At 43.7% G+C, this 23,823-nt stretch overlaps 2 protein-coding genes and 1 long non-coding RNA gene across 3 annotated transcripts; 1 reads left to right on the top strand and 2 right to left on the bottom strand.

Annotated features, from left to right (window-relative positions):
- The first annotated feature begins 695 nt into the window (after window positions 1-695).
- LOC125970387 (uncharacterized) lies at window positions 696-19,099 on the top strand. Its single transcript, XR_007482088.2, has 5 exons — window positions 696-1,018; window positions 3,017-3,210; window positions 8,569-12,240; window positions 12,427-12,537; window positions 18,362-19,099. It is a non-coding gene; the product is annotated as an uncharacterized lncRNA (long non-coding RNA).
- On the bottom strand, window positions 3,296-10,841 carry ppm1h (protein phosphatase, Mg2+/Mn2+ dependent, 1H). Its single transcript, XM_049722592.1, has 10 exons — window positions 10,609-10,841; window positions 8,164-8,332; window positions 6,802-7,170; window positions 5,901-6,013; window positions 5,633-5,717; window positions 5,374-5,492; window positions 4,826-4,889; window positions 4,421-4,528; window positions 4,091-4,242; window positions 3,296-4,008 (listed from the first exon to the last, which is right to left on the bottom strand). Exons 1-10 carry the CDS (start codon window positions 10,839-10,841, stop codon window positions 3,861-3,863), a joined length of 1,560 nt encoding a protein of 519 aa, XP_049578549.1. The 3' UTR covers window positions 3,296-3,860.
- avpr1aa (arginine vasopressin receptor 1Aa) lies at window positions 18,130-22,198 on the bottom strand. The gene is made up of 2 exons (XM_049722601.2): window positions 21,012-22,198; window positions 18,130-20,132 (listed from the first exon to the last, which is right to left on the bottom strand). The coding sequence occupies exons 1-2, from the start codon at window positions 21,874-21,876 to the stop codon at window positions 19,849-19,851; spliced, it is 1,149 nt and encodes a 382-aa protein (XP_049578558.1). The 5' UTR covers window positions 21,877-22,198; the 3' UTR covers window positions 18,130-19,848.
- Window positions 22,199-23,823: the final 1,625 nt, after the last annotated feature.

Below are 23,823 nucleotides of genomic sequence, written 5' to 3'. Positions count from 1 at the left end.
CCTTTTATTCTTACACAAAGACTAGACATTAGCCCTTAAAACTATTAAATACTAGCCAATGTGGCAGTTGTCGTTTATGCCTGAGCCAGATGAAATCTGCCTGGCAACAAGTTGCCTGTGACCAGAAAAAAAAACAAGCAATCTCTCCCATCTTTTCTCTGATCCGTCCATCTACCGAATTATCTGCTTGCAATTTTATACGTTAATCTGTCAGTCTATCTACGTTATCATCCAACTGTCTATCCAACTGTCTAATCTGTCCCTCTGAGTTAACCGTTTCAATTGACAATCCAAATTATTCCACAGGTTGACTCCTTGAGATGCATCTCAGATCAGGTTTCTGTTATCAGTTTCACTCTGAACACAATAAGGGAGCATATTATGTAAACATCCACCAGATCATAGAATTTAAGGATATATATAGGAAAAGGACATTCATTTTTAAAGATGGCTTTTACAACGACTTAAAGTGTTTTGCAAAATATATAACAAAAATGATTGTATACATAGATTGATATTATTCAGCCATCTTTTCATGCTTGTATTGCTCCATCTGTCTATTTATCTGTCCAACCCACTTAACGGTGATTGCGCGCGCATCCTGGTGGGGGGGTCATACGAGGTGGATACAGGGGGGCGGGGTGAGTAGCTTTCCGTGGGCGGGGCCTCGCTCTTTTATTTCAAGTCCACGCACGAGCGCGAAAGCTCCACAGGCTCACTACATCGTACAAGCTACATCACTGCAGCCGCGGAAGGACAAGATGGAGTCATCCTTTTGTCCACTTTGACGACATTTTGAAAATCCTATACTCCACGCATCCATTTTTTTTTCTTTTTTTTTAAACCTGTTGTTGGCTGCGTACTGGCTGAGGTAGTAGTTTGTGCTGTTGTTTGGGTTGTGACTGTGCCCGCTATGGAGATGACTGCGCAAGCTACTGCCTTGCTAGTGCTAGCCTCACGCTCCACGCCGGGAAAGAAGCCGCCGTTTCCCCCTCCCGCCTTTTGACTCAATTTCCAGGTAAATACAACTTGCAAATGGACACTTGTCGCTAGTTTTGTACTATCTCACTTGAATGTTATAGAACATTTATTTTCACGTGAAATTTCTGTATTGTTTGACGAAATATAGTTCATGATCGTAGGGAAAATGACGACTTCCGTTTTTGCTTTTCAAAGAAATATCAGACTCGTCATGGTGTTGTAAAAAATGTGCAGCAAGAGGTGGTCGAGTGTGTTAAGTTATGCTGCACGGCACGCCAAAGTGTGTTGAGCGTGGCAAAGGCATGTAGGTCAACGGCGCTGTTGCTATGTGGAGACGCGTGACGTGGCTCCCGCTGCCCACAAAGGTGTCCCACGATACATGTGCTGCGTTCACAGACCTGCCTCGCCTTATTACGCAAAATAGTCACTTTGACATGTAGTGCTTTCACGTTTTTTTCCGCCAACTCAAAAAAATACTTTGGTGTCCATGTACTACCAACAGTGTACAGTAATGTAGTAGGCCCACGTGTTTGTCAAAAATGAATGTCTCACGAGTACATGAGTTACCCGACATTTTGCATGAGCTGTACTGCACCAATGAACAGATTTTAGCCTGGTATCTTGGAAGTGGATTTGTAGTGTACATGACAACTGCTTTTGCTTGACAATTTTTCTGCAGTAATGTATTTTAGCTACTGTTTGTCGTCTTGTACCCATGAAATGTTTTGCTTTTGATTTGGTATGTTTCCAAATAAATGAATGAAAAATGAAAGCCAAAATGTTTAGTAAGTTATCAACTGTAATTGAAGTGGACAAATTTTTCTTAGCAATTATGTATATTTGCCTTTTATTTTAGTGTAAACCTAACCTATAAAACCAAAATATTTATGTGATAAATCTGATGTCAGTTATTGCAACATAATTGACTGTAAAAAAAAAACAATACCTAGGAATGGGGACCTTCAAAAACCGGTTATCAAATTGCAAGCTTGAGATAGGTGGGGCAACTTGATTATTTTTCAAAAGCATTCAGCCCTAACCGCCACAGCAGTGATGTTGCATCACACAGAAAAATCCCTATGTAGTGAGAAGGCAACGAGTTCGAGATTCCTCACACAACCTCTCTCCCTCTCCCTGCAGTCAAGCAAGGGCAGAGTGCAAGACGGAGCGTGCATGCAGCTGTTGGCGTAATAATCAGATTATTATGCTAAATCTGGACAGCCTCTGCGTTAGCGCTTGGCCCAGCAAAGCACATGACGCCGGGTTCTCCCGCGAGGCGCCGCGTCCTCACTAGAGGTCAGACTGCTGACGGAGGTCACGTGTTGGGACGCGTTCCTCTGCCGCGTCGCCAGCATCTGTCACTTCTGCGGAAGGCGCATTAATATGTCCGCTAGGGGCCTCCGCTGAATGGGCGATGAGATCTTTCCACCCCCTCAGATGACAGCACGCCGCTCACTCCAGTCTGGATGGCGCGTTTGACCTTCCCACACGATTTGTGCGGAATGTTTCACACTCCCGAGTGTGGCGTGAGGGCCGCCAGCGCCTGCTGATACCGCAAATTTGAGCTGATAAGACTTCTCGCATTCGTTAGCGGAATGGTGGACTTTTTCGAGGCACCAAATGTCTCAGATTGTGAATTATACCTTGAATACTTTAGCACTTCCGCCAAGTTGCTCATGCAGAAGTCAAAATTGCCCCAGTTTCCCTTGGAACTGATTAACTTTAAACAGCGCAACACTTCAAATGGTGAGGCCTGAAAGCATTTTAGTCAGCATCCAATCGGATTGCTCGTTCAGTTGGCACCCCAAGGGGGTTCACGTTTGAAAGATGTCAGGGGGATAGCCAAAATGCAACATTTAAATATGCCCCATTTTTATTTTGTACCATAAACTTTGATCCTAAATGACTCTAATTTTTAATTGGTCCTCAAAACTCTTTTTATTTTTATTTGAAGTGTTCAAATCGCGTAACCTGACAAACATGTAAGTGGATGTCGCACTCACTTAAACCAACCACTTGCTGTGACCTTGGAAAGCGAATGGCCGCCCATGGGAGGGGGATGAGGCCGTGTCATCATTATCCAATCTGGACCACACACACGCAGAGGAGGCGTGTCAAGTCCGATCAGTACTGACGTGACCGGAGGTGGACGCGGCGGTGGCAGCGTGTGGTGACCAGATGGCCCTCCAGCTCCCACGGAGAAACATCTCATCTTGACCACTTTATTAGGTACACCTACACAACACTCTCCCAACGTTATGTCACATCATGTAATTCATAGAACAATGTAGTGAAGAACGACAACCGTTACATCTTGTGATGACAGGAAATTTTATTTTTGGCCCATACCGTTTCACACGTTTTGTTATGAATTTACAAAAAATGAGATTTGACAACTATAACAACCATGACAAAATATCAGCAAAATTTTAGCAAAGGCACAATTTGGGATACAACTATATTAGTGTCAGTTGAATTTAGAGTGGACGAGCACCTCCGCTTGGTAGTTCTGAGGCTCAGGCTTTGAAATTTGCTTTTGGGGATTCCTCCAACATTCCAAAAGCAGACAGGTGAGGTTAAGAAATGTATACTACTTGTCTAGGTGAAACAGAAAACTGATACATGCGGTCGGCAGGCATATTCAAGCAGGTGGTTTATGTCCAAATGGACTATTGAAACTTTTTAACATCTCAACTAGGAATAAAACATTACAAAGGGCAACATTATTTAATAATTCTTGCAAAATGGAGAGTTTCCCCCTTACAAATAACTTCAGGATGTATTTACAAAGAAAAAAATCTTGGCTTGATTCCATTGTACATGTTCCTGGTAAACAATTAGCATTAATTGTTATTAGCAAGAATTGTCCTTCGTGTTGACTAGTAGAGATCGTTACAATGTGCAAGAGGGATGACAAAGACGGAAATGTCGTCCCCAGAGCCTAGCCGGTTCCCAGATATCCTCCAGCCTCCGTCCTTGAGCACGCCGCGCGCACGCATGACCAAGTCTTGGGCGGCCAAAGTGTACCTGATGTCACACAAAAACAAAATCAAAAACTTGGTGGAACTTTAGATAAGGCAGTCCGGATGTGATAGAAAGTTCCACCGGCCTGCTCTGGTCGTCGGGGTCGCAATTGGCCAGGAAGCAGGTGACGGACTCCGCCACTTCCTGGTTGGAGAGGACGTCCCACAGGCCATCGGTTCCCACGACCAGGACGTCGTCTGTGTCGTGTTCGTACTGGGCCAACGGGTAAACTTTGACCTGATGACCAAGATTGTTAGACGATTCACCCCTAAAATGAAGACTTAACTGTAGCGGTTAGCATACATTTTAGCTCCAGTTCAAAGGTCACCACCATAAATGGAACAATTCAGGAATTTTAGGTAAAGAATCACATAAATCTGAGTGAAATCCTCGAGTGAAGGTTTTATCTGTGTACCTCTGGACAGCAGGAAAGGAAAGGCTTAATGTAGATGTTGGAATCGTGCACTTTGAGATTGTGGTCGCCCAGACCTCTGGTAACGCCGATGGTCGCTAGCACCCGAGCCTACAAAGAAAAATTGAAACATATCAAACCTTTGTTGATGAGCAGACGTTAGGCAAATAACCACGCAAGCTCGCCACTAATCAACCACTGCCACCCCCGCGCTGGCTACACACTTTCCCAAACTCATTTTTAAACTGCTGAATCGGTTCGGTTTGAAAAATGCCTGTTGGCACCAGAGCGGGGCAGCAGGCTAATTGAATTTGCTCAAGTGTGACATTAGGAAGGATAACACACGACGGCACTGATATTGGATCTGCGTGCGGGATGTGACCGCTCGCATTTCTCATCAGCGCTTACCTTCTTCCCTTCGCCGTAGATGAGAGGAAACTTCAGGTCGTTGTCCTCGATGGTTTTATAAGCCCTGTAAATCGCAGACAGGACACCTGTTGAACTTACACATTTTAAATTTCAATCATTTTAGAGTCAGGAGGGATTTAACCACGCGGCCCGACTTTGAATTGTGCCGAGGTGTGCGGTCGGAATGATAAAAATGCACAACAATTCCACGGTGCGCTCAAGTGATGAATAATTGAGCGTCTTCAAAGCAGCCGCAGCGCGAGGAATGTAAGAGATTGCAGATCTGGAATTTCCCCGTGTGGGACGATTAAAAGAATCATCTCAACTAATTGAATCCGCTTCTAACCGCACTGTTTTGTTCACCTTTTCTGCCTAGCAACCGACACTCGCACTCTGCTTGATTTTCATTCAGAGCAGCAGCAAGGTTAGAAGACAAAGGAGTAGAAGAACAAGATTTGTAACCTTCAAATATCAGCTGCATGTTTTTATGTATGATCGGATCATTTTCACAATAATCAAATAGATATGGCCAAGAAAAGAAAACCCACCATCCAGACATGGTGAAGTCACGGTAGAGCATCCTCTTGCCAACTTCCTTCTTCTGAACTCTCCTGGGGAACTCCAAATGTGTAAACTCATTTCCTAATAAGTGGGGCTGCATGTAGGCCTTTGGTGAGATTAAAAAAAAAAAAAAAAACGTCATAGTCTAATAATAAGCGGCACGTCAACAGGAGACAGCGAGGTGAGGAGAGGTTAGGTCAGCGGTGCCAATACGTGCCAGCTGTGCTAGACGGGCTGGCTTCCTACCAGGAACTGCAGCCGCTGCCTCTCTGACTCTGGCGTGAACTCTCTTGACATGGGGATGACCTCACCTCCCCTGACCATGACAGCTCTGAGGGGAAGAGCGGGACAGGAAGGCGTATTCTAGTGTTTTGTCTGTTATCAGAAACACAAGATTATGTCGTAAGGTGACCTTCGAGCTTGAAGTCAAGTTGCCGGCCGAGCTAGTGCTCGTATCGAAGCGAGTTAAATACGAAACTAAATACGTAAATAAAATGTATTTCTCTCGTCTCACCTGCTGTCGCCTGCGTTGCCCACGTAGAGCTTCCCGAGCAAGTAGAGCACCACCAGAGCAGTGCAGCCGCCGGACGTGTTGTAGACGGCCCGTTCCTTTTCTATTTGGACATCCTAAAAACAATAATAATAAAGAATACAATTTAGGTTGCGCTACACTGAACAGGCATCCACCCACTGCGGCATTTTGTGCCTTTACGATAGAAATGTGTTCTTTTTAAAAAAAAAAAAAAGAGTCAGGGCCATGGATGCAGGTCTACCTTGTGTGTGTGTGCTCACCATGCCAGGGGGAGGATGTGTAAATGTGTCCTTCGCCCCGAATGAATTATGAATCTCATAGCTTGCCATACATATTTATTCTTGGCGGCATGAACCACATCCTGCAGGCAAAGTCTTTAATAATAGAAACATCTGCATAAACATCCACACCTTCTTCCTACTCTCAATCTGTACCGGGAAGATGCTAGTTGTAGAAATGACACTTTACAGATAGTAAATCTTGCGATCAGAAATTGTGTTAAATCTAATAGTGTGGTGATGAGTGGGACAATATTGTTGAGTGGAGCAATACAACATATTTATTTTGAGTTTATTAAATTACTTGTAATGAAAAGTGTCTATAATGAACATTAATGCATTTTATTTTCACATCATGTTTTTGTTAGAATGAAAACAGCTTTTATCAGCTGCAGATGTTAGGCCATTATCAACGAAAAAAAAGATTCATGAAAAAAATCAACAGCTATATACGTTCTGTAATATTGGAACAGTTGCACACTGCCATCTAGCGGTCAAAAAGAGAGACTACAAGAGCACGTGGAGAGCCAATTTTTTTTAGACTGTGTAAAACAATTTGAGAACCAAAGCAGTAAAAATACAAACAAGTTTGAAGAAAGAATTACCATGTCTTTGAAAGCGTTCTCGATGGCGCCGACGACCAGGCTCTCATGCGTCACTTTCTTTTCTGCGAAGAAGCGCGTGGGCGGGGCACCAGGTGAACCGGGGGCACCGGCGGCCCCACGTAGGGACACGGCCCGGGTCAGGGCGCGAGAGTTCGAGGTGGGATTGAGGTGCTGGTGGTGCCAGCGGAGGGGCTCCTCGCTCAGGCAGGTGGGAGGCTGGAGGTCAGGCGTGCATAGGATGTCCATCACCTCTTGAAGGTGCAGCGCGATGTGGTGATGGAGCAGGCGTGATGCCACCACGGCCGCCCCGCAGCCGGCGTGACCGTCGAACAGGCCCCAGTAGTGGAACGGCAGGTCCTCGGAGTTGGCCTAGAACATTTTTTTTTTTACATCCAGCCATTTTGTACAAGTGCAGTACCGGCTTGTGTCCAGTAGATGGTAGCAATGTACCGCCTGTGACGACGTTGAGGTGTGCTTTGGGGAAAACGCTTCTCTGCCAAACTATGGCCGTCCTGTGATTTGTTTCTTAATCATACGCGTGTGTTTGAGTGCGTGTTTAACTTGTTGTGTAATCTTAATTTGCTAGAACACTTTGTTTTTCAACATTTAACATGTGTGCAATGCATTTGAAATGAATCATTACATAGTGACAGTTTTTTTTTTTTATTATTTGTCTAGATTGAGATCAGCTCACCAGCAACCCCTGATAGTGCGGGTGGAACGTCATAAGTCATAAAAAATATGTTTTCTTATGTTTGGGGGGGGGTCATAAATCAGTGTGTTCGTGTCTGGCGTGTTAAGAAACCCGAAGAGGAACTAATGCAGCATGTTAGCACTTTTTAAGACCGGATTACTTTCGTTACGACACAAACTGCAAACTGCCTTTGCTGCCAAGTTGAATCGTGCTAACTTCATATCAACAATTTCAAGACGTTGCTGAGACCCATGTCTAATATTTGCAGAACGAGGCAAGCTAAATATTTTCAAAAGTAAGATGCTAATTTCATCTAAAAAGGCTGAGTACAAATATAAAGTCTATTTTGTCTTGCATTATTTGGTTATCTGTTCATACTTTGTTCTTTTCTGCTTCCAAGAGAATACCTTGATAAAGTCATCTTTAACCTTTACATAATGTTTGTTTCACCCTAAAATTTTACAACTTTTCCAAAAATGACTCCAAATGAATTATGTAAAAAGGTCATTTGTTTGTATGCGCTAAAACAGTTTAGTTTGATGCCCCAAAAGCACCTCAGATTAATTTTAGCTAGGCGCCAGTGATGTTAATGCTACGGATGCTAATCGGCTTAAAGTCAAGTTCAACCTTCAGCGCATGCATGAAGTAGGCTGACGCTTGGCACATACCAGGCTCTCCCTCAGGCCCAGTCCTTCTCCGTTGGGTAGGGAGGACCTCCTCCGTGTCATGTTCCCCCAGTTGGCCGTAGCTGAGCTTCCTGGCAGTCTTCTCTTCACCACCAGCACCTCACAGCAGGCCTGATCCTCATTTAAAGTGCTCTTCCCTGCATTGATCACCCTGGCAAGGCAACAGCACATAGGTGATGACACTTTTGAAGGTGGCTGGAGAGTTTGAGCTTTAGTCCTGGCCCTAAAGCCACTGACACTTACCTCCTTTCACATTTGGGACATGCCCCAAATTACCCTGTCAGGGACTTCAACCGTGATGTGCTATACTTCAAATCCCAAACCAGTGTCACCACAGTATTTTTCTTTTCTATCGTTTACAGTGTTCTCTCTTTTTTTCTTTCCAAGTTCTTGCGCAAGAGATTGCTCATGCTGCAAGATCAAGTTTGTCACGGCCCAGCTTCCAGACGATCCGGTGATGCGATGGCAGCGGTGCATGCCCACCATTGTTCCGACAAGCACCTCTTACATGCTGCGAGAGAAATGCCGGACAGAAAGCGTGACGTCTGTTCATGCGTCATGGCGAGTGAGCACACACACACACACACCGGATCTTTGATTAATTGATTAATGTGCCAGCGTGATAAACTCCCGGTGAGCACATTTCGCTCACATTTCAAAGTTCCTGGGTTTGAATCTCGGCCTTAGAATTCCTATGTGAAGTTGAAATGTTCTCCAGTAATCTGAATGAGGCCAAGCGCTCCAGAAAATGGATGGATGGCTATTACGAAAGTTTGTGGTAAATCTTCCAAAGTGAAGCCTGGTTAAGCGCCAGAGCGTGAAGGATGTCACTTTGGATCAAAGCCATACTCGCTGATCCATTCCGAGCTATCTCGGTTAAGTGTACCGAGCGCACAGTAAGCGTGCGTAGAATAAAAAATTAAAAAAAGAATCCTCCTCGAGCAACGGAACCACTCGTCCCGTTTCTGCTGGCCTACTTGCTAACTTGTTTAAGCAGACAGGCGAAAAGCCTCCTGCAGAGTCCAGCTGCAAGCTTAATCCGCTGTGACCCTGCATTTTTTTTTTTTGGCATTCCCTCGCCATCTTCGATGACACTCTGCACAAAGGTCAATCTGGAGCATTAAATCTAATCTTTATCAAATATCCTTCTAAACCCTCCATTTGTGACCACCCAACAATTTGTCATTGCGCCAACCGATGTTGTCCTCACATCTCGTGAAGATTAACTTCTCAACCAGATGCTCAGCTCAGCCCATATTTCTTCCTCATTCTTGTTCTTTACCATTCTGATTTGTCAGGAAACAATCTTCCCATCGCAAATAATGGAAATGAACAAAATATGCATGTTAGGTGCAATTACTTTGTTATCCACTTGGGGTCACCTTCCACATAACTGTGACTTTGAGTGGGTGTGGCTTTAAAAGGTAGTTGCAACTCCTGTGATTGTATAATTGGCTGTTAATTTGTGGCTCATATAAAGATCTTCCTGTTAAAGTTGATTTAATAAATCAATTCAGAGTTCACCGGCAGCTGTAGCTATCCTTGATAAACTTTTTGCACTTGAGTGTTCCTCCACCATGGAACAATGTGGCTTCAGGAATTAGTCCCTACCACCAGCATGAAGATAAGACTTGCTGTCAAGGGGACGAGCAACAACTGATAATAATGTGCCGTGTCGTCGGGTGTGCAAGGATTGCTCCAAGGACTCATGACTGTGACCTCAGTCTTCCCTTCAAATCAGAAGCAAGCTTTTAGTCCTTGAGATAAGGAGGGAAAATATGACAGTTCTTTCGAGTGATACTGCGCAGTGCATGTTGGTGCTTATCTGCACGGGAGATGATATCGACAACAGCGGCCACAATATTTGCACAACAAGGGCCAGGAGTGCAGCAGATGATTTTTTTTTTTTAAATAAAAAAAAGAAAGAGAGAGTGAGTGACAAAGTAAACAATCAATGAGCAAACATTCCAAACTTGCTCCTCTGGATTTGATTGCTAGCCTCATAGATTCAATGAGGTTACATAACTTTGGAGGCCACACTCATTGTTGACTATGTGACGCAATATGTTTGGGGCAACTCAGTTGTCACATTATTAGGGACAACAACACAATGTAAAATGCCAGTGGGTTGTTGTCATGGAAAATTTGGAATATAGATAACTGTGGGAATTTGGGGGATGTTGAAAAATGTCCCCCAAGATGTTTCATGAAAAAGCTGCACAATGAGGAACTTTTGTGTCATTCGTGTGGAAATGCTAATTTGTTGGGAAACAGGGAATTTGGACTTTAGTTCCACAAATGTCCTGAATTTTGTGAATATTTGGATTTTTGAGTCATTTTGGAAATGTGGAAGGAGAAGAATGCTTTTCAGCCGATAAAGGATGGAGAGGGAGGGGAAGGAGAAGATGGAGCAAACAGGTTACTCACTCGGCATAGCCGGTGGAGCAGGGCAGCCGCTTGCGCTCCTTCACTGTGACGATGGGCCTGGCCGAGTGATCCGCAAAGCACTCCAGCTCGTCCGGCGACAGAGCCAGGAACTCCGGTCTGCCGTACGGGAATTTGGGAGCCCCGTCCGTGGCGCCGGGAGAGTCGCGTTCACCGCCGCCGGTTATGACGCCCCCCATCAAGGTGGCCACTGCCGATTTCACCCGAGTGAACATCGCGGCTTGGCAGCGTGGGTCCGCCGCACCGAAGGTAGTGGCGAGTGTCGACGTGTGGGCGTTGAGGGGGAGAGATGTCGCAACACGGACTGCACACGCACGCCGTGCCGGTTCGCCTCACCGAACACGGAAATACATTTTACGCACGCGCGCACGCGCATAGACTAGGCGGTAGGCCTGTAAACATTTGTTGCATTTGTACTGAAACGATCTTGTCCCGGTTTACTCGCAAATGTACATATTTTGAAATATGGGCCCGTTTAGTTACTCACAAAGTGATTTTTATATTTTATTTTGTGTGATGAATGGCAACTGGTGGCTACACACATTTATTGTATCTGCTGCCATCTAGGGGGAAACCATTTAGCTGTTCTGCTTGTCAACGTTACAGCAAAAAAAATAGATGAACAAAGGCTAGTTAGTTAGTTAGTTAGTTAGTTAGTTAGTTAGTTAGTTAGTTAGTTAGTTAGTTAGTTAGTTAGTTAGTAAAAATATTCAAGAGCTTTTTCAAAACGCAGCATTAGTTAGTTAGTTAGTTAGTTAGTTAGTTAGTTAGTTAGTTAGTTAGTTAGTTAGTTAGTTAGTTTGTTTGTTTGTTTGTTTGTTTGTTTGTTTGTTTGTTTGTTTGTTTGTTTGTTTGTTTGTTAATATGTGAATGAAATATTCCAAACTGGCAGACAATTGTACTGTGTTATGATATAATTTCACCAGCAGGCGGCATCCGTGTACATAGAAAGCACCGTGACTCAAGTGAGTTCCACTTGCGCACACAGCGCCCAAAAATATTTTCCTGCTATTTTATCCTCGTTTTCATACGGTAATGTCATATCTGAATGCAAAAAACGGAGTAACGTATGTTAATTAATGTAAAAAATATATATTTTAGTAGTAAATTGATGAAAATTTGGATGGATTTGGATTAATTTGGGAAACCTGTCAAATAAAGTACGTTGAATACTTTTTATAGGTACCATTGACACACATGATGAAACCCAGGTGCTGGTGGGTCTTGAAAACCCAGTCCAGTCACAAGGTTCGCACTGGGGTGGTCAACGGTGGTCTGCAGCTCTCCGTCGTTTTTTTCCTTTCTTAATTATTACCTTTTTCCGGCTTTTGTAGCACACGACACCTTCAGCCTCGTTAACTTTATCGACGACTCTCCTTGTGGAAAGGGCATAAAAAGTCAAACATCTGGAGACTCAATCACAGGCATATATACCTGTCCATAAAAGCTGAGAGGTCAACAAGCACAGTTTAAAAATAAACCCCTCGGGATTGATTGTCTGTGCAATTCATTTTATTTAACGTTCAAATGAAATGCAATAAAAAAGATTTATCACTGTACTATCCAAATATAAGTTGAGGCTTTTTATTTACTTCAGATGGGAGATATCAATCGGTGAGGATTTATTTATTTATTTATTTATTTATTTATTTATTTATTTATTTATTTACACACACTTATGGACAATTTAGAGCAGGGGTGTCCAAACCCAGTCCTCAAGGTTCCATTGTCCTGCCTGTGTCCCTCGTCCAACACACTTGATTCCAATGATCACGATCGTTATCAGGCTTCTTCATTTAGAATCCCGTGTTGGAGGAGCCAGACATGTAACATGCTGCAAAACAGGCCGGACAGAAGCCAGACAGACGTCCACTCGTCCATGGCACAACATGCAAATAAAATCATTAGCCTGTGAGTACTATATTTCTTGTTGCCATTTGTCTTTGAATGCTATTCGTTAGCCTGCATAAGGCGTTTTGTACCGTCTATTAGCTTTAAGCTAATTAGGAAAAGCTATGGTTTGTAATTGGTACTTGACATATTATTGAAATTGACCAGCATCAAGGATTATAAAAGATTCATTGGCCGCAGAGCTTAAAATCGAGCGAGGGCCTCGGTCTGGTGGTTTTCTGCTTGACAATGAAGTGTTTTGTTCTCCCCGTGCGCAGCACGATGTCATACAAAGCCGACAGCCCGGTACTTTGGTCTTGACATTAAATTCAATCACAGCATAATAAGCCTCATATGTATTGGCTCATTTGCATATTTGAGACATCAACAGCTACCAGATGCCTGAACAAAGCAGGCGGCATGGATTAAACCTGTCGGCCTTTGATAGCGAGGGGCGACGAGCCTGAAATTAGCGCGTCTTATTTTGAAAGGGTTCTTTTTGCACACATTACCGGAATTTGTGATTAATGATCACCTATATAGGAAAGCTAACCATGGGCTTGGTTACTAGGCAACAGGTGCATCTGTGACCTCATTTTTTGGTGGATGTGCTCAGTTACCGGGAAATATTATAATTATGCATTGAAAGAAATCGGTCTGACACAAAGTACACCTGTGGATTTTTATCAGTAAATACTTTTACTTGATAGGCTCATTTACTCATTGTAAATAATCAAACTAAAAGAAAAAAAATTGATTAATAAATGCTTTACAAAAAAAAACGTAAAAATTAAACTAAAATTAAAATCTGTAATAATACTACAAAACTAACTAAAACTATTGACGTTTATTTTTAATCCATCCATTATCTGGACCACTTATTTTAACTTGTTTTTCCCCTCATAAAATGATCACTTTATTCCCGTAATATTATAACTGTAAAAGATGCAATTTTAGGTTATTCAGTTAATTTACGATTATTTTACTTATAAAATTTCAACTTTTATCTAGTCGTGTAATTAAAAAAGAAAAATCAAATCTAGTCAGTGTGGTCAACTCCATCATACTGCTTCCATTATTTCCTATGGGACAAATTGTGTGTTGAAAACACAAAGCTAGCAACAGTGAACCAGCGTTATTGGAAAATGTTGACAAATGTATCGAGTAATGGTAACAGAAGTGTGGTAACGGGCTGGCCAAAATTGTACTCCTGCCAACAAATAAACAAATCCCCTTTTGCAAAGATAAAATTGAGCCATCCATCAAATTTCTATCCAGTTCGTCCTCATTCGGGTCACAAACAAGCAAAAAGTCAGATTGAGCATTTCATTATAATTTTCTAAAATTTTAAGGCTAAGCAGAACACTTAGACAAGCACTCCTACGCAACAAGTTTCAACAAAAACTAAAGACATTTGCCAGACAAACACTAACTATGATTAATACTGTGTACGCATTGCGTCACGGATGTTGGCAGAGTTTAAAAATCAGTCCTAGAATAGGTTATTTCAAAACAGGCTGCATGGTTTCTCTCACTTGTAGGCGCGTATAAACATGTTCTTAATGGCTAAAGATAATGGCCCTAAAATAGAGCCTTGGTGCACTCCTAATTGCTTGGAATGTGCAGCTGAATTAGAAGCAACACGTTTCCAGAGCTACCTTTTCGACATACTTCCTATATGAGGAACTTTGAAATAAACAAACTCCCCCGCTTGTCTTTTCCTCCGAGGCCCACCTGATTTGTAGACGACGCTTTCCGAGAATTTCTCATCTGCTCACAGCGTGACATCAAACAGCAAAAGCTGTGTGATTGATTATGTTTTGATGTGACGTTTAATCTTTCATAACGTACGGTACAAGCCCGTATATCAAGTATCACCGTGGCTCAACTTCTAAGGAAATTTAGCTTCCCCAGGCTGGGGATGCTAGTACGACTTTTTAATATATGCCCTTTTACGTTTTCTTTGAAGCGGGGAAATGTTGCACTATCTTTGGCAACAGAGGTGAGTGACACTACTGACGCAACGTTATCAGGATGAAGCACGATCAATCTAAGTGAGCGTAATAGCGACATTTTGCTGACGTTAGCAATCCGGAACATTCCTGACTATTTTTTTGTGTTCTGTCTGTGTACTCCTAGTTTTTGCTGTGCAACTTTGTTTTTAGGACTTTGTTGATTCTTCATGGCCTGTTTTAGCTGTCTTTCTATTCCTTTGGGAGCAAAGTCTGACTTTGAGTGCAATTCTGCCTTGTCGCTCTGCTTCTGGTTCCCGCACCGTAACAATTTTACCCTTATTCTCACTCGATGAGTCACCGTGCTAGCAAAATCTTTTCTCTACTTTTATTCTGTTGACTGCTGTGTGTTTCGCTGCAGTTCTTTGTTTTCGTTTGCGTGTGCCGGTGGAGTAAAGGAAGAAAAGCAAAGACTTATGTGAATGAGTTCATGAATAACAAAGAAATGTCTGCTATTTGGAACGTAGGACGAGAACAATCGCAGGGAAGGAAGGCGGGGGGGTGCATGTCATGGAGCAGCACAGTCAACCCTCATCTGCTAAAAAATGACTTCCACATGTAGCGACTCCACAGAAGCAATTAGTCTTATTCAGACAAAAAGAAACAACACGTGTCTGAGGAAAAGAACAGAATGTATGAAGAGCGGGTGGCCGAGGCGTGCCAGCTGCGGCCGTAATTGTCCGAACTTCCCGTGAAGGAAGTTTTTTAAGTGCTCTTGTTGTCGTGATTGTTGTTGCCACGCCTCGCTCGGCAGTCTTGCGTTCGTCTGGACGGAGGTCAGCGACATTAACAATACAGTTTTTACATTTTTTATATATCATAAATGATGATGTTAAAGTAGTTTTCTTACTTCAAAATTGTCAAGCAAGTTGAACTAAATGACACCAAAATGGTGAAATTTTCGTATTGCCAAAAAGAAGAATTTGAATGACATCTCCAATAGAAAATCAATTCCTTAAATAAATTCTTGTCAGTTCTGTCTGTAAGATGAGATGATTGTAGGGTAAGAATAAAAATATAAAAATACCAAACTGAGGCTCACTGAGATGTCAAGCGTGTAACATGGTTTCCGTGTTTTTATTATTTTTTTAATGTCAAAGGCGCCTCCCTCGGTTGCTTCCAGCTCAATTCTTGAGTGAAGCTACTGAAGAAGATGTCGTTATTTGCCCGAGATGCACCGTACTCGTGTTCACACGCTGTTTGCTGACTTTGGATCGATCGTGCTTCTTTGTTCAAGCCTTCCATCCCTCCCCGGGGGATGGAGAGGAAAACACTCAGCCAGCAAATAGGGAGCTCACCGCCGGCGAGGAATGAGACACGTTCACTCAGCTCGGCGGCGTCTCGCTCGCGCGGGTGAGGACAAAGTGAGATGGATTTACTGATTGATTGTGCTTCTTACGCAAGATGCCATTCAAGGGGCACAAAAAAATAAAAAAAGCTTTTTATACAAGTTTTTATAAAAGTTCGGAAAATGCCATGGCCATTAAGCTAGCCTAGCTTAACTGCAACACAATTATGGCTCCCTTGTATATTTTTCTAAGCGTCTCGTCACTGTTATTTCCCCTGCGGACGAGCTCCGCGGCCGACTTTTGAGCTATTTGCTGAGTCTAGACGTTGACTGATGACCTGAGCCCATATCACGTTAGCCTGGCCTTCTTAATGACTAGCGTGCCTAACGAGATGCGGAGCGCCTGCTAGGCTGGGAATTCCAGACATGTCCATCAAGCTTACAGTACAGCAACCCCCCCCCCCCCCCCACCCCCCCCCCCACCCCATAATGCCTCAAGCCGCCACATGATCCCTGATCGCAGGCCTGGTGATTGTTTTACAGCTCTCACTGAGGACTCGTGCTTCCCGCTAATGCTAGCTTTCCATCCAAAGCTCCAATGCGAGTCTCCCGTCGGGCTACCCCGCGGCGTTCGTGCGATGCAGTCTCTCGCCTTGTGTGTTGTGCCGCCAGATGATGAGGATCAGAAAGGCTGAGAGAACTGCACAACCTGCCAGAGTTAAATTGGTTGCAGCAAAGCCATGTGCCACGATGCTAGTTAGCAGACGCGTGATGTTTCCAATATGGAGCCCATGGCTTTCTTGAAGCTCTGGAGCGCTGCGCTCCAAATTTTCCTGCGCCAGCAATCGTGGCTTTGTTTCAATGTACGCACTTTAAATGGGGCTCAGGCTTGTTATTATTCTCTTGTTTGAATGGCAACAGGTGGCTACATATTGTGGATTAACTCTGCCAAATAGTGGCTAGAGATGTTTTTGCAGTAAATAAATGTTCATTTTGGGATTTGTTAATTCAATGTGACTGTCTCGAATGGCGAAATTGACAACAGATGTTTAATCCACAAACGGACCAATGTGTTCCAATTGCAATTGCTACATTTAAAACAGTTGTCATCTTCATGCTGGGATGCATGCATTTGAGTTTTCATGACGGCATCCCTAAAAGGTTCATTTATTGGAAGATGGCCTTCACTTGGCGCTCTTCCTTTTGCCGCTTTGTTTTTGCATCGCCTATATCCGCTGCAAGGAAATAGCAGGAAAAATAATTTAGTCCGTGGCCAGCGTCTGATAATAACTACTTGTGTATTCATAGTGTGTATTTAGCTTGAGGTGGAATCGGAAACTAGCGTGCATAAGATAGTCGGGCATAGTGAGACTTCCTAAAGGTATCTTTGGTTAAACGCATCACTTTGAATATTTTGAGCAATTTTCAACATGTGAGCGCCCGATCGATTTATTCTACATGAATGTATGCGCGCAGACAATCACGAGTCTGCTTCCCTATTTTATTTTTTTTTCCGAGATAATCGCTCCAATGAGGTCTGATTGTCGGTATGCGCGCAGCCGCTGGAGCTTAGCATCAAAGCTGGAAATCAACACCGGCTGCTTGTCCGCAGGTCAAGTCATCAAGACGTGTAAAGCTTCTTGATGAATGCTTTGGTGAATATTGTTGGGGAGGGGGGGGCTGTTGCTAGGCAACAAGTGTATATCAAACTAACAAGCGTGTTGGAATATAGAAAAGCAACTGAGTGCTTTCCATTGCATTTCCCAAAATGTGAGATGCAAAAATATTGCAACACAAAACATTGCGGAGTTCTATTTTGTAAAGACCTATACAAAGGTGAACTCCTGATGAAGTCGCCATGGCAACGATGGAACCGTCTGACTGTCGTCATGAGGTTACTGAGCGAAGACGTTGCTTCTGTTAAGGAAAGTTTAGCGCCAATGCTGCTCTTATTTTGGTAGGTTTCCACTTCTGTTTTTGATTTACAAACTTTTTGGAACAAAAGGTTGACTTTGAAGTAAGAAGTAGAAAACCATCACCGTCAAGTCTTTTTGTCTGACGTTGCGTTTGTGTTGTCTAGTTGTTCACGAAACAAAAAGAGGTTCATAAACACTAATCGGGAATATAGTTTTTCGAATAATTTCACGCAAATTGGAGTTTCTCTAATTATTCGATTAATCAATTAATCTAATCGATTAACCGATTCCTAAAATATCGACAGCCTTGGTCCCTTATAATCTAAAGTTTTATTTAAAGAGCAACTCTAATTTTAACCACCATTTTTTTTTTTTTTTTTTGCAAGTTGATCCCATAGACGTAAAGCAAAGCTTTTATTAAGCAACACAAATATGACAATGTCACAAATGAATGAATACATCTGATTGTGGTTTGCTGACTTTGTCACAGTACTGTACACACGTTTTGAAGTATCCCAGCGCTAATCACATCTACAGTGTTACATTCCACATGAATGTGCAGGAAATTGTGTACATCTGAAGCCCAAACAAAGCCCCCACCCCTCCCTGACCCCCCTCATCCTTCCCAGTACCCAACCAGCCATCAGCGCAGGATGCCAGAAGAGAATAAAGCTGACGTGGTGTGCGAGGAATGCGCGAGGAGGCCGCGGGAGGGATGCGAGGGGGTCAGGAGGTGTGCCGGCCGGCTCCTCCGACTGGCAGCTCGTCTCAGCGCATCCCATCACCTACGTCAACGTTTTCAAAGGGGCTGCCGGACGCTGGAAGCCAGATGAGAAACGTCCTTGGCGGGAGACTGCGCAAACGAGGACCCCCCACCCTGACGCAATATCAAACAAGACTTCAAGCAAACATAAAAAATCCTGAAAATCAAAAGCGGATCAGTCAAAGGATTTCTTCCACTCGAAGAGGAAAAAATGAACTTCAAAGATGGCTGATCATTAAGAAGGATGACGTGGCGTCGTCTACGCCGTATGGTCCAAACGTTCTTTTTTTTTTTTTTCTTTGTAAACACTTTGACAGGAAGGAAGGGGTTCGAGTTGTCCTGCACTACTCCGAGCTCTAATGACGGAAGTTGGGATGGTGAAGAAAGCAGAACACGCGATGGTTCCGTGAGAATGCAGTGAGATGCTAAATGGCCAAATAAAGCAATCTGTGAGCGCCCCAAGGCAGTGCCATGACATCATTGCCACTGCCCAAACACCATCACACATTTTTTTTTAATCTCATTTAAACACAAATCCACTGTTTTACAACGATAATGAAAAATCATGCCAAAGCAAGACAAAAATCGCAACAGCAAAAATGCATCATTATATATTTTACTTTTTTTTGTATTTTTTATATAACGAAAGAATTTTCGGGCAACATCTGGTGCAATCTTGATGTTGCTGTTAGGTTGAATTAACTCATCCTTGTTTGAGATGTTCTGGTTTGGTGTAAAGTGATACTGAAAATATATTTTTACTTCATTTCCAATAGAGCCGCTAACCCATGGCGTCGACGTAATCCCGTTTGTGTAAAGTGCGAGTGCCAGTTTGTTAATTGTTGGCCTTTGCTTGTGTTGAATGAATTTTACAGTTGCAAGCAAGTTGCCGTTGATGCTTTATGATCCTCTCCGCTCGCATCTTTTGGTTGGCCGTTTCAATTCTACGGAATTCACCCGATTTTTGGCAGGGCTCGACAACTCTCGGCATTCACACGACGTACAATCGTTTCTTTTGACGGCATGATGCCAATTTGGGCCGAGGCGATTCCGCCGCTTTCTAACACGCCCGTGCCAACTTTCGTATTAGACAACAAGATTCAACGGAACAATGTCAAACGCGTCGCTATGGTACATTTGTCATCAGTCTGCCTTTTTGCATTGTTTCCTCTCCATCGCCTCCAAAATCCCCGCCGGCCTTTGAAACAAATGTAAGCAGACACAATCCAGCTGGAACATCATTTTTAAAGTGTCTTCGTTTCCACTCGCGCCGGCCGGTTGGTTGGATGTGCTTGGACTGTTTGCGTACCTTCCATTTTCCATTCCACAGTAAACAGTTGCCGGGCAGCGCTGTTATTCAGCCTGAGCGGAGCTTTTGGGGTAGTTGTCCAGCTCGCGACAGTTGCCCGAGCTTCCGGTGGGGCTGCGGTTGGTGGCCTTGGAGAGCAGAGTGGTCCTGCGCAGGCTGCTGTCCGAATCCTCTTTGCGGAAGTCGGCCTTGATCCGCTGGCAGCAGGGCAGGCAGTGCACAAAGTCTTGCAGGAGGTGGCCGCTGAAGATCATGTAGATCCAGGGGTTGCAGCAGCTGTTCAGGCTGGCCAGCAGCGCCGTCAGCGTCACCGCCGTGTTCTCGGAATCTACGGAGAGAGAGAGAGAGGGAGAGAGAGACGACCACTTGATTGGCTTGGCTGAGTTGAATTTATGTGCTGGTGAAATGCGAGCGCAATCACAACCGCATATTTAGCTACGCACAAGATGAAGCCGGCGGAGTTTACATAATGTTTACACTTGTAATTTGACCCGCACTGTTGATCCACCATTAGCCTAATTTAGTCGTTCTCAAATAGTGAGGTGATCCTCTCTTGGGGGAACGACTGAGCCCAGGGATCATGCTTATTACTTTTTTTTTTTCCCCTTAATAGAGTGTAACAGGCTACAACATGTCTACTAGTTGGTAGTGGCACTTTGGTGTCAGAATGTGTGCAGGGAGGTGTGGGAGGCCTGGGGGAGTCGGTACCAAGCATGCCGCTCATACAGCACATAGGCACATTTTTTTTAAGGGATGAAAAGCAAGGTGGGAGAATCTAAAAATAATGTTAATAATTCGGTGTACGTTTGTTTTTAATGTTATTAAAATATTAGGTTATCCAGAGGCATACTTATGATAATTGTGACGAGAAAAAAAAAAAAAAAAAACTCTTGAATCTCTTGAATATTATTATTTACAGTATAGTCGTGGTGGTGGGCGGGGATACTTTTTTTCGTCCTGAGTTGGGTAAATAGAAAATAATTGATAAGTACTGGCCTAATTTGTACAGTTGTGTAATTTGTCCATTGTTGTTTCAAATCGTCTGACAAAAAAAAAACACTTTGCGGCGTTGGTTGGTATTCTCTTTGCTAAGCCCAAAACACGCGCGTAAAAGTCGTGCGTAAACGAACGCGAGCTCGGCTTGAACGCACGCCGAGAGCTAAACTCGATTCGCACGCGAAGTAGCCATTAAAAGTTCCACGCTCACCGGTGAACTGGAGCTTGTCGTCCCACACAGACCACATCTGCACGGTGAAGAAGGGCGCCCAACACACGACGTAAGCCAGGACGATGACGAAGGTCATCTTAACGGTCCTCAGCTTGGCTCTGGAGATGGTGGTGATGCTGCTCACAGAGTTCTTGCCGATCAGCCCGTCCTTGTTGCCTCCGCTCTTCCTCTTCTTGTACTTGATGTTCCTCCAGATACTGTGGCAGATGAAGCCGTAGCACACCACCAGGATGACCACGGGCACCAGGAAGATGCCCACGGTGATCCAGGTGATGTAGGCGCGGGCGCCCCACGGCTCGATGAAGTGCGCCCAGCAGTCCTTGACGCCGGTGCCGTTCTGGATCTCGCTCAGCGAGAAGATGAACATCTGCGGCACGCTCAGCACCAGGCTGCACGTCCACGTCGACACGATCATTACGCACGAGCGCCGCGTGGGCTGCTGGAGCGTCTTGAGCGGGTGGCAGATGGCGATGTAGCGGTCCACCGTCATCATCACCATCATGTACGTGGACGCGAACATGCCGGTCACCTGCAAGTGCTTGACGATCCGGCACAGAAAGTCCGGCCCGTAGAAACGGAAGGTGATGTCCCAGCACAGCTGGGGCAGCACCTGGAAGAAAGCCACCACCAGGTCGGCCAAGCTCAGGTGGCGGATGAAGAGGTGCATGCGTGACATCTTCCTCTTGGTGTTGTGCATGGCCAGCAGGACGCTGACGTTGCCCACCACGGCCACCACGAAGGTGATGCTCAGCACCAAGATCTCCATTTGGGCAACCTCCTCGTTACGCGCGAACGGGTCCGAGCTGTTCTGGGGGACGCTGTCGTTGCCGCCGGGGCTCCCCATGTTAGAGTGGGACCGAGGCTGCTCGTCTTCTCAGCAGTGGGGCATAGTGGATGATCTGAGCCTGAGGGTCGCCCCTGACTGTGCCTCGGGAGGAGGGCTGCGTCCGTACGTGTCCCACCGAGCCGTATAAGGTGCTGCGCTGCGCTGCGCTGTGCCGCGCTGTGCTGTGCTGTGCAGCGTGGCGAAGTGAGGAGAGAGCGAGAGAGAAAATGCCCGCTGAGCTGCTCCTCTGCTTCTGCTGCTGTGGAGCCTTTTAACTCGAATCATATTTCACGCCGGGAGAGCGGAAAGGTTGACTCTCTGGAAAAAAAAAAAAAAAAAATTCTCACGCACGCCCCCAAGATGTTCAGTACGAGATGCAGGAGCTGCGTGTGTCGGAAATGATGCCAACTTGTACTTTTTTTGATCGTTCTAGAAATGGAGGACAATTTTATATTACTTTTTTTTGTGTGTTTTCACAGAAAACGGCATATTTGGCGTCACCTTTTTTACAGATACCTGAAAACATTGCAAGTTCAGTTTTTCTAATACTATTTTTTTCAATACTAATTTAATTTTATTATGAATTCTGACGGGATTGGGAAAATAAATGTGCATGCAATGTGTTAAAAAGGTATGACATTCACAACACATAAAACTTTATTTATTTATTTATTTATTTATTTATTTATTTATTTATTTATTTATTTATTTATTTATTTATTTATTTATTCATTTTAATTATCATAATTATGCATCCCCCAGCCAAGTTGTAGAAAAAAGCCCCACGTTTCCCTCGCCTATGGCTGTGTCAAAACAGCACTCTCAAATGGACCGTTAGGTAAATTGGTTTCCTACGTCACTAACCCCGCCTCTTTCTCATTTAGACGTCACTAAATGCGCGAACTTTGAACCTATCCACGTTTTAACGCAAACAGCTGCGCAGGTACTGCAGGAGAGGAAGTGCTCCGAACCAAAGTGTACAAAGGGCAACAAACACATTTGAGCCACAGAAAGGCTTTTAGTTGGACTTTATTTATGCAACAAAAATGTCCAAACAACTCCCAAAGCGTGCGTTAATTTGTGGCAAACATTTTACTGGCTGTTTCAGCAATTTGGGACAATACAAATGCGGGACATCTTTCACTTTCCCAGGATGGATATCAAGAGCAATAATCCTGTTCAAGTAAGTCTATTTTTGTATTTTTTGTGTAGTCTTTTTGTGTCGTTAGCTTTACAACATCGGCACTAGAGTGTTAGGAACCGTTAAAAAATATATGAAAGATTTTTTTTAAAGGAATTTGTCATTTTTTGCAAATATGAATATGTTGGTTTTATTGGTTTGAGTGACACCCTCTAAAATTAATATATTAATATGAAAAGTCTACACCCCCCATTCATATTTGTGATTAAAATAAATGACACCAAGAAAAATTATTTCAAAACTCTTTATAATTGTTAAGTGCATTGAATTAATCACAAATCATTTTGAGTTATTCTAGTAGGCCTTTTTTCACCTCCTCCTAGCAGAATGTTAAAGGTTTCATGATGACTGCTAATTTAGAATTGTTTAAATTATACCACGGTCTCACCGGAAAATTTGAAAAGGTGTATTTTGTTCTCCTATTGAATCCACATTTACGTAGACGCTTATAATTGCAACAGGATGTTACATCTCATTTAAATGTCATCAGAGCACCTTGTAATCTGCTTTTATAATTATGTCGCCCGTTCGACTGTGAACACCGTGTGACTTTCCAATTGACTGCCTCGAAAACAAGCAGCAAGACTTTTTTCCAGCGTGCATGCCGTAATCCCTCCCCGCTTGGTCCAATCATCACTTTTGTGTTAAAGGCACTTGTGAACATTCAGCACATGTCGCAATTCTCCCGCAAGGATATGAGAGCCAAAACAAAACCAAAAAAAAATCACAAAGAGCGAGTGGTTATTAAGAACCACGTGTTACTT

This window comes from Syngnathus scovelli, chromosome 6 (genome assembly GCF_024217435.2).
Source record: "Syngnathus scovelli strain Florida chromosome 6, RoL_Ssco_1.2, whole genome shotgun sequence".
NCBI classification, from domain to species: Eukaryota; Metazoa; Chordata; class Actinopteri; order Syngnathiformes; family Syngnathidae; genus Syngnathus; species Syngnathus scovelli.
The sequence above is the reverse complement of the archived record's forward strand: the minus strand, read 5'-3'. Positions and strand labels throughout refer to the sequence as shown.

Excerpts from the sequence above, each read along its gene's own strand:
- ppm1h (XM_049722592.1), bottom strand. The coding sequence starts at position 10,841 with ATGTTCACTCGGGTGAAATCGGCAGTGGCCACCTTGATGGGGGGCGTC. Across the intron at positions 7,171-8,163 it reads TGGGCCTGAGGGAGAGCCTG|GCCAACTCCGAGGACCTGCC; the intron begins GTATGTGCCAAG and ends AAAATGTTCTAG. Across the intron at positions 4,243-4,420 it reads TCCTTTCCTGCTGTCCAGAG|GTCAAAGTTTACCCGTTGGC; the intron begins GTACACAGATAA and ends CTTGGTCATCAG.
- avpr1aa (XM_049722601.2), bottom strand. The coding sequence starts at position 21,876 with ATGGGGAGCCCCGGCGGCAACGACAGCGTCCCCCAGAACAGCTCGGAC. Across the intron at positions 20,133-21,011 it reads CGACAAGCTCCAGTTCACCG|ATTCCGAGAACACGGCGGTG; the intron begins GTGAGCGTGGAA and ends CTCTCTCCGTAG.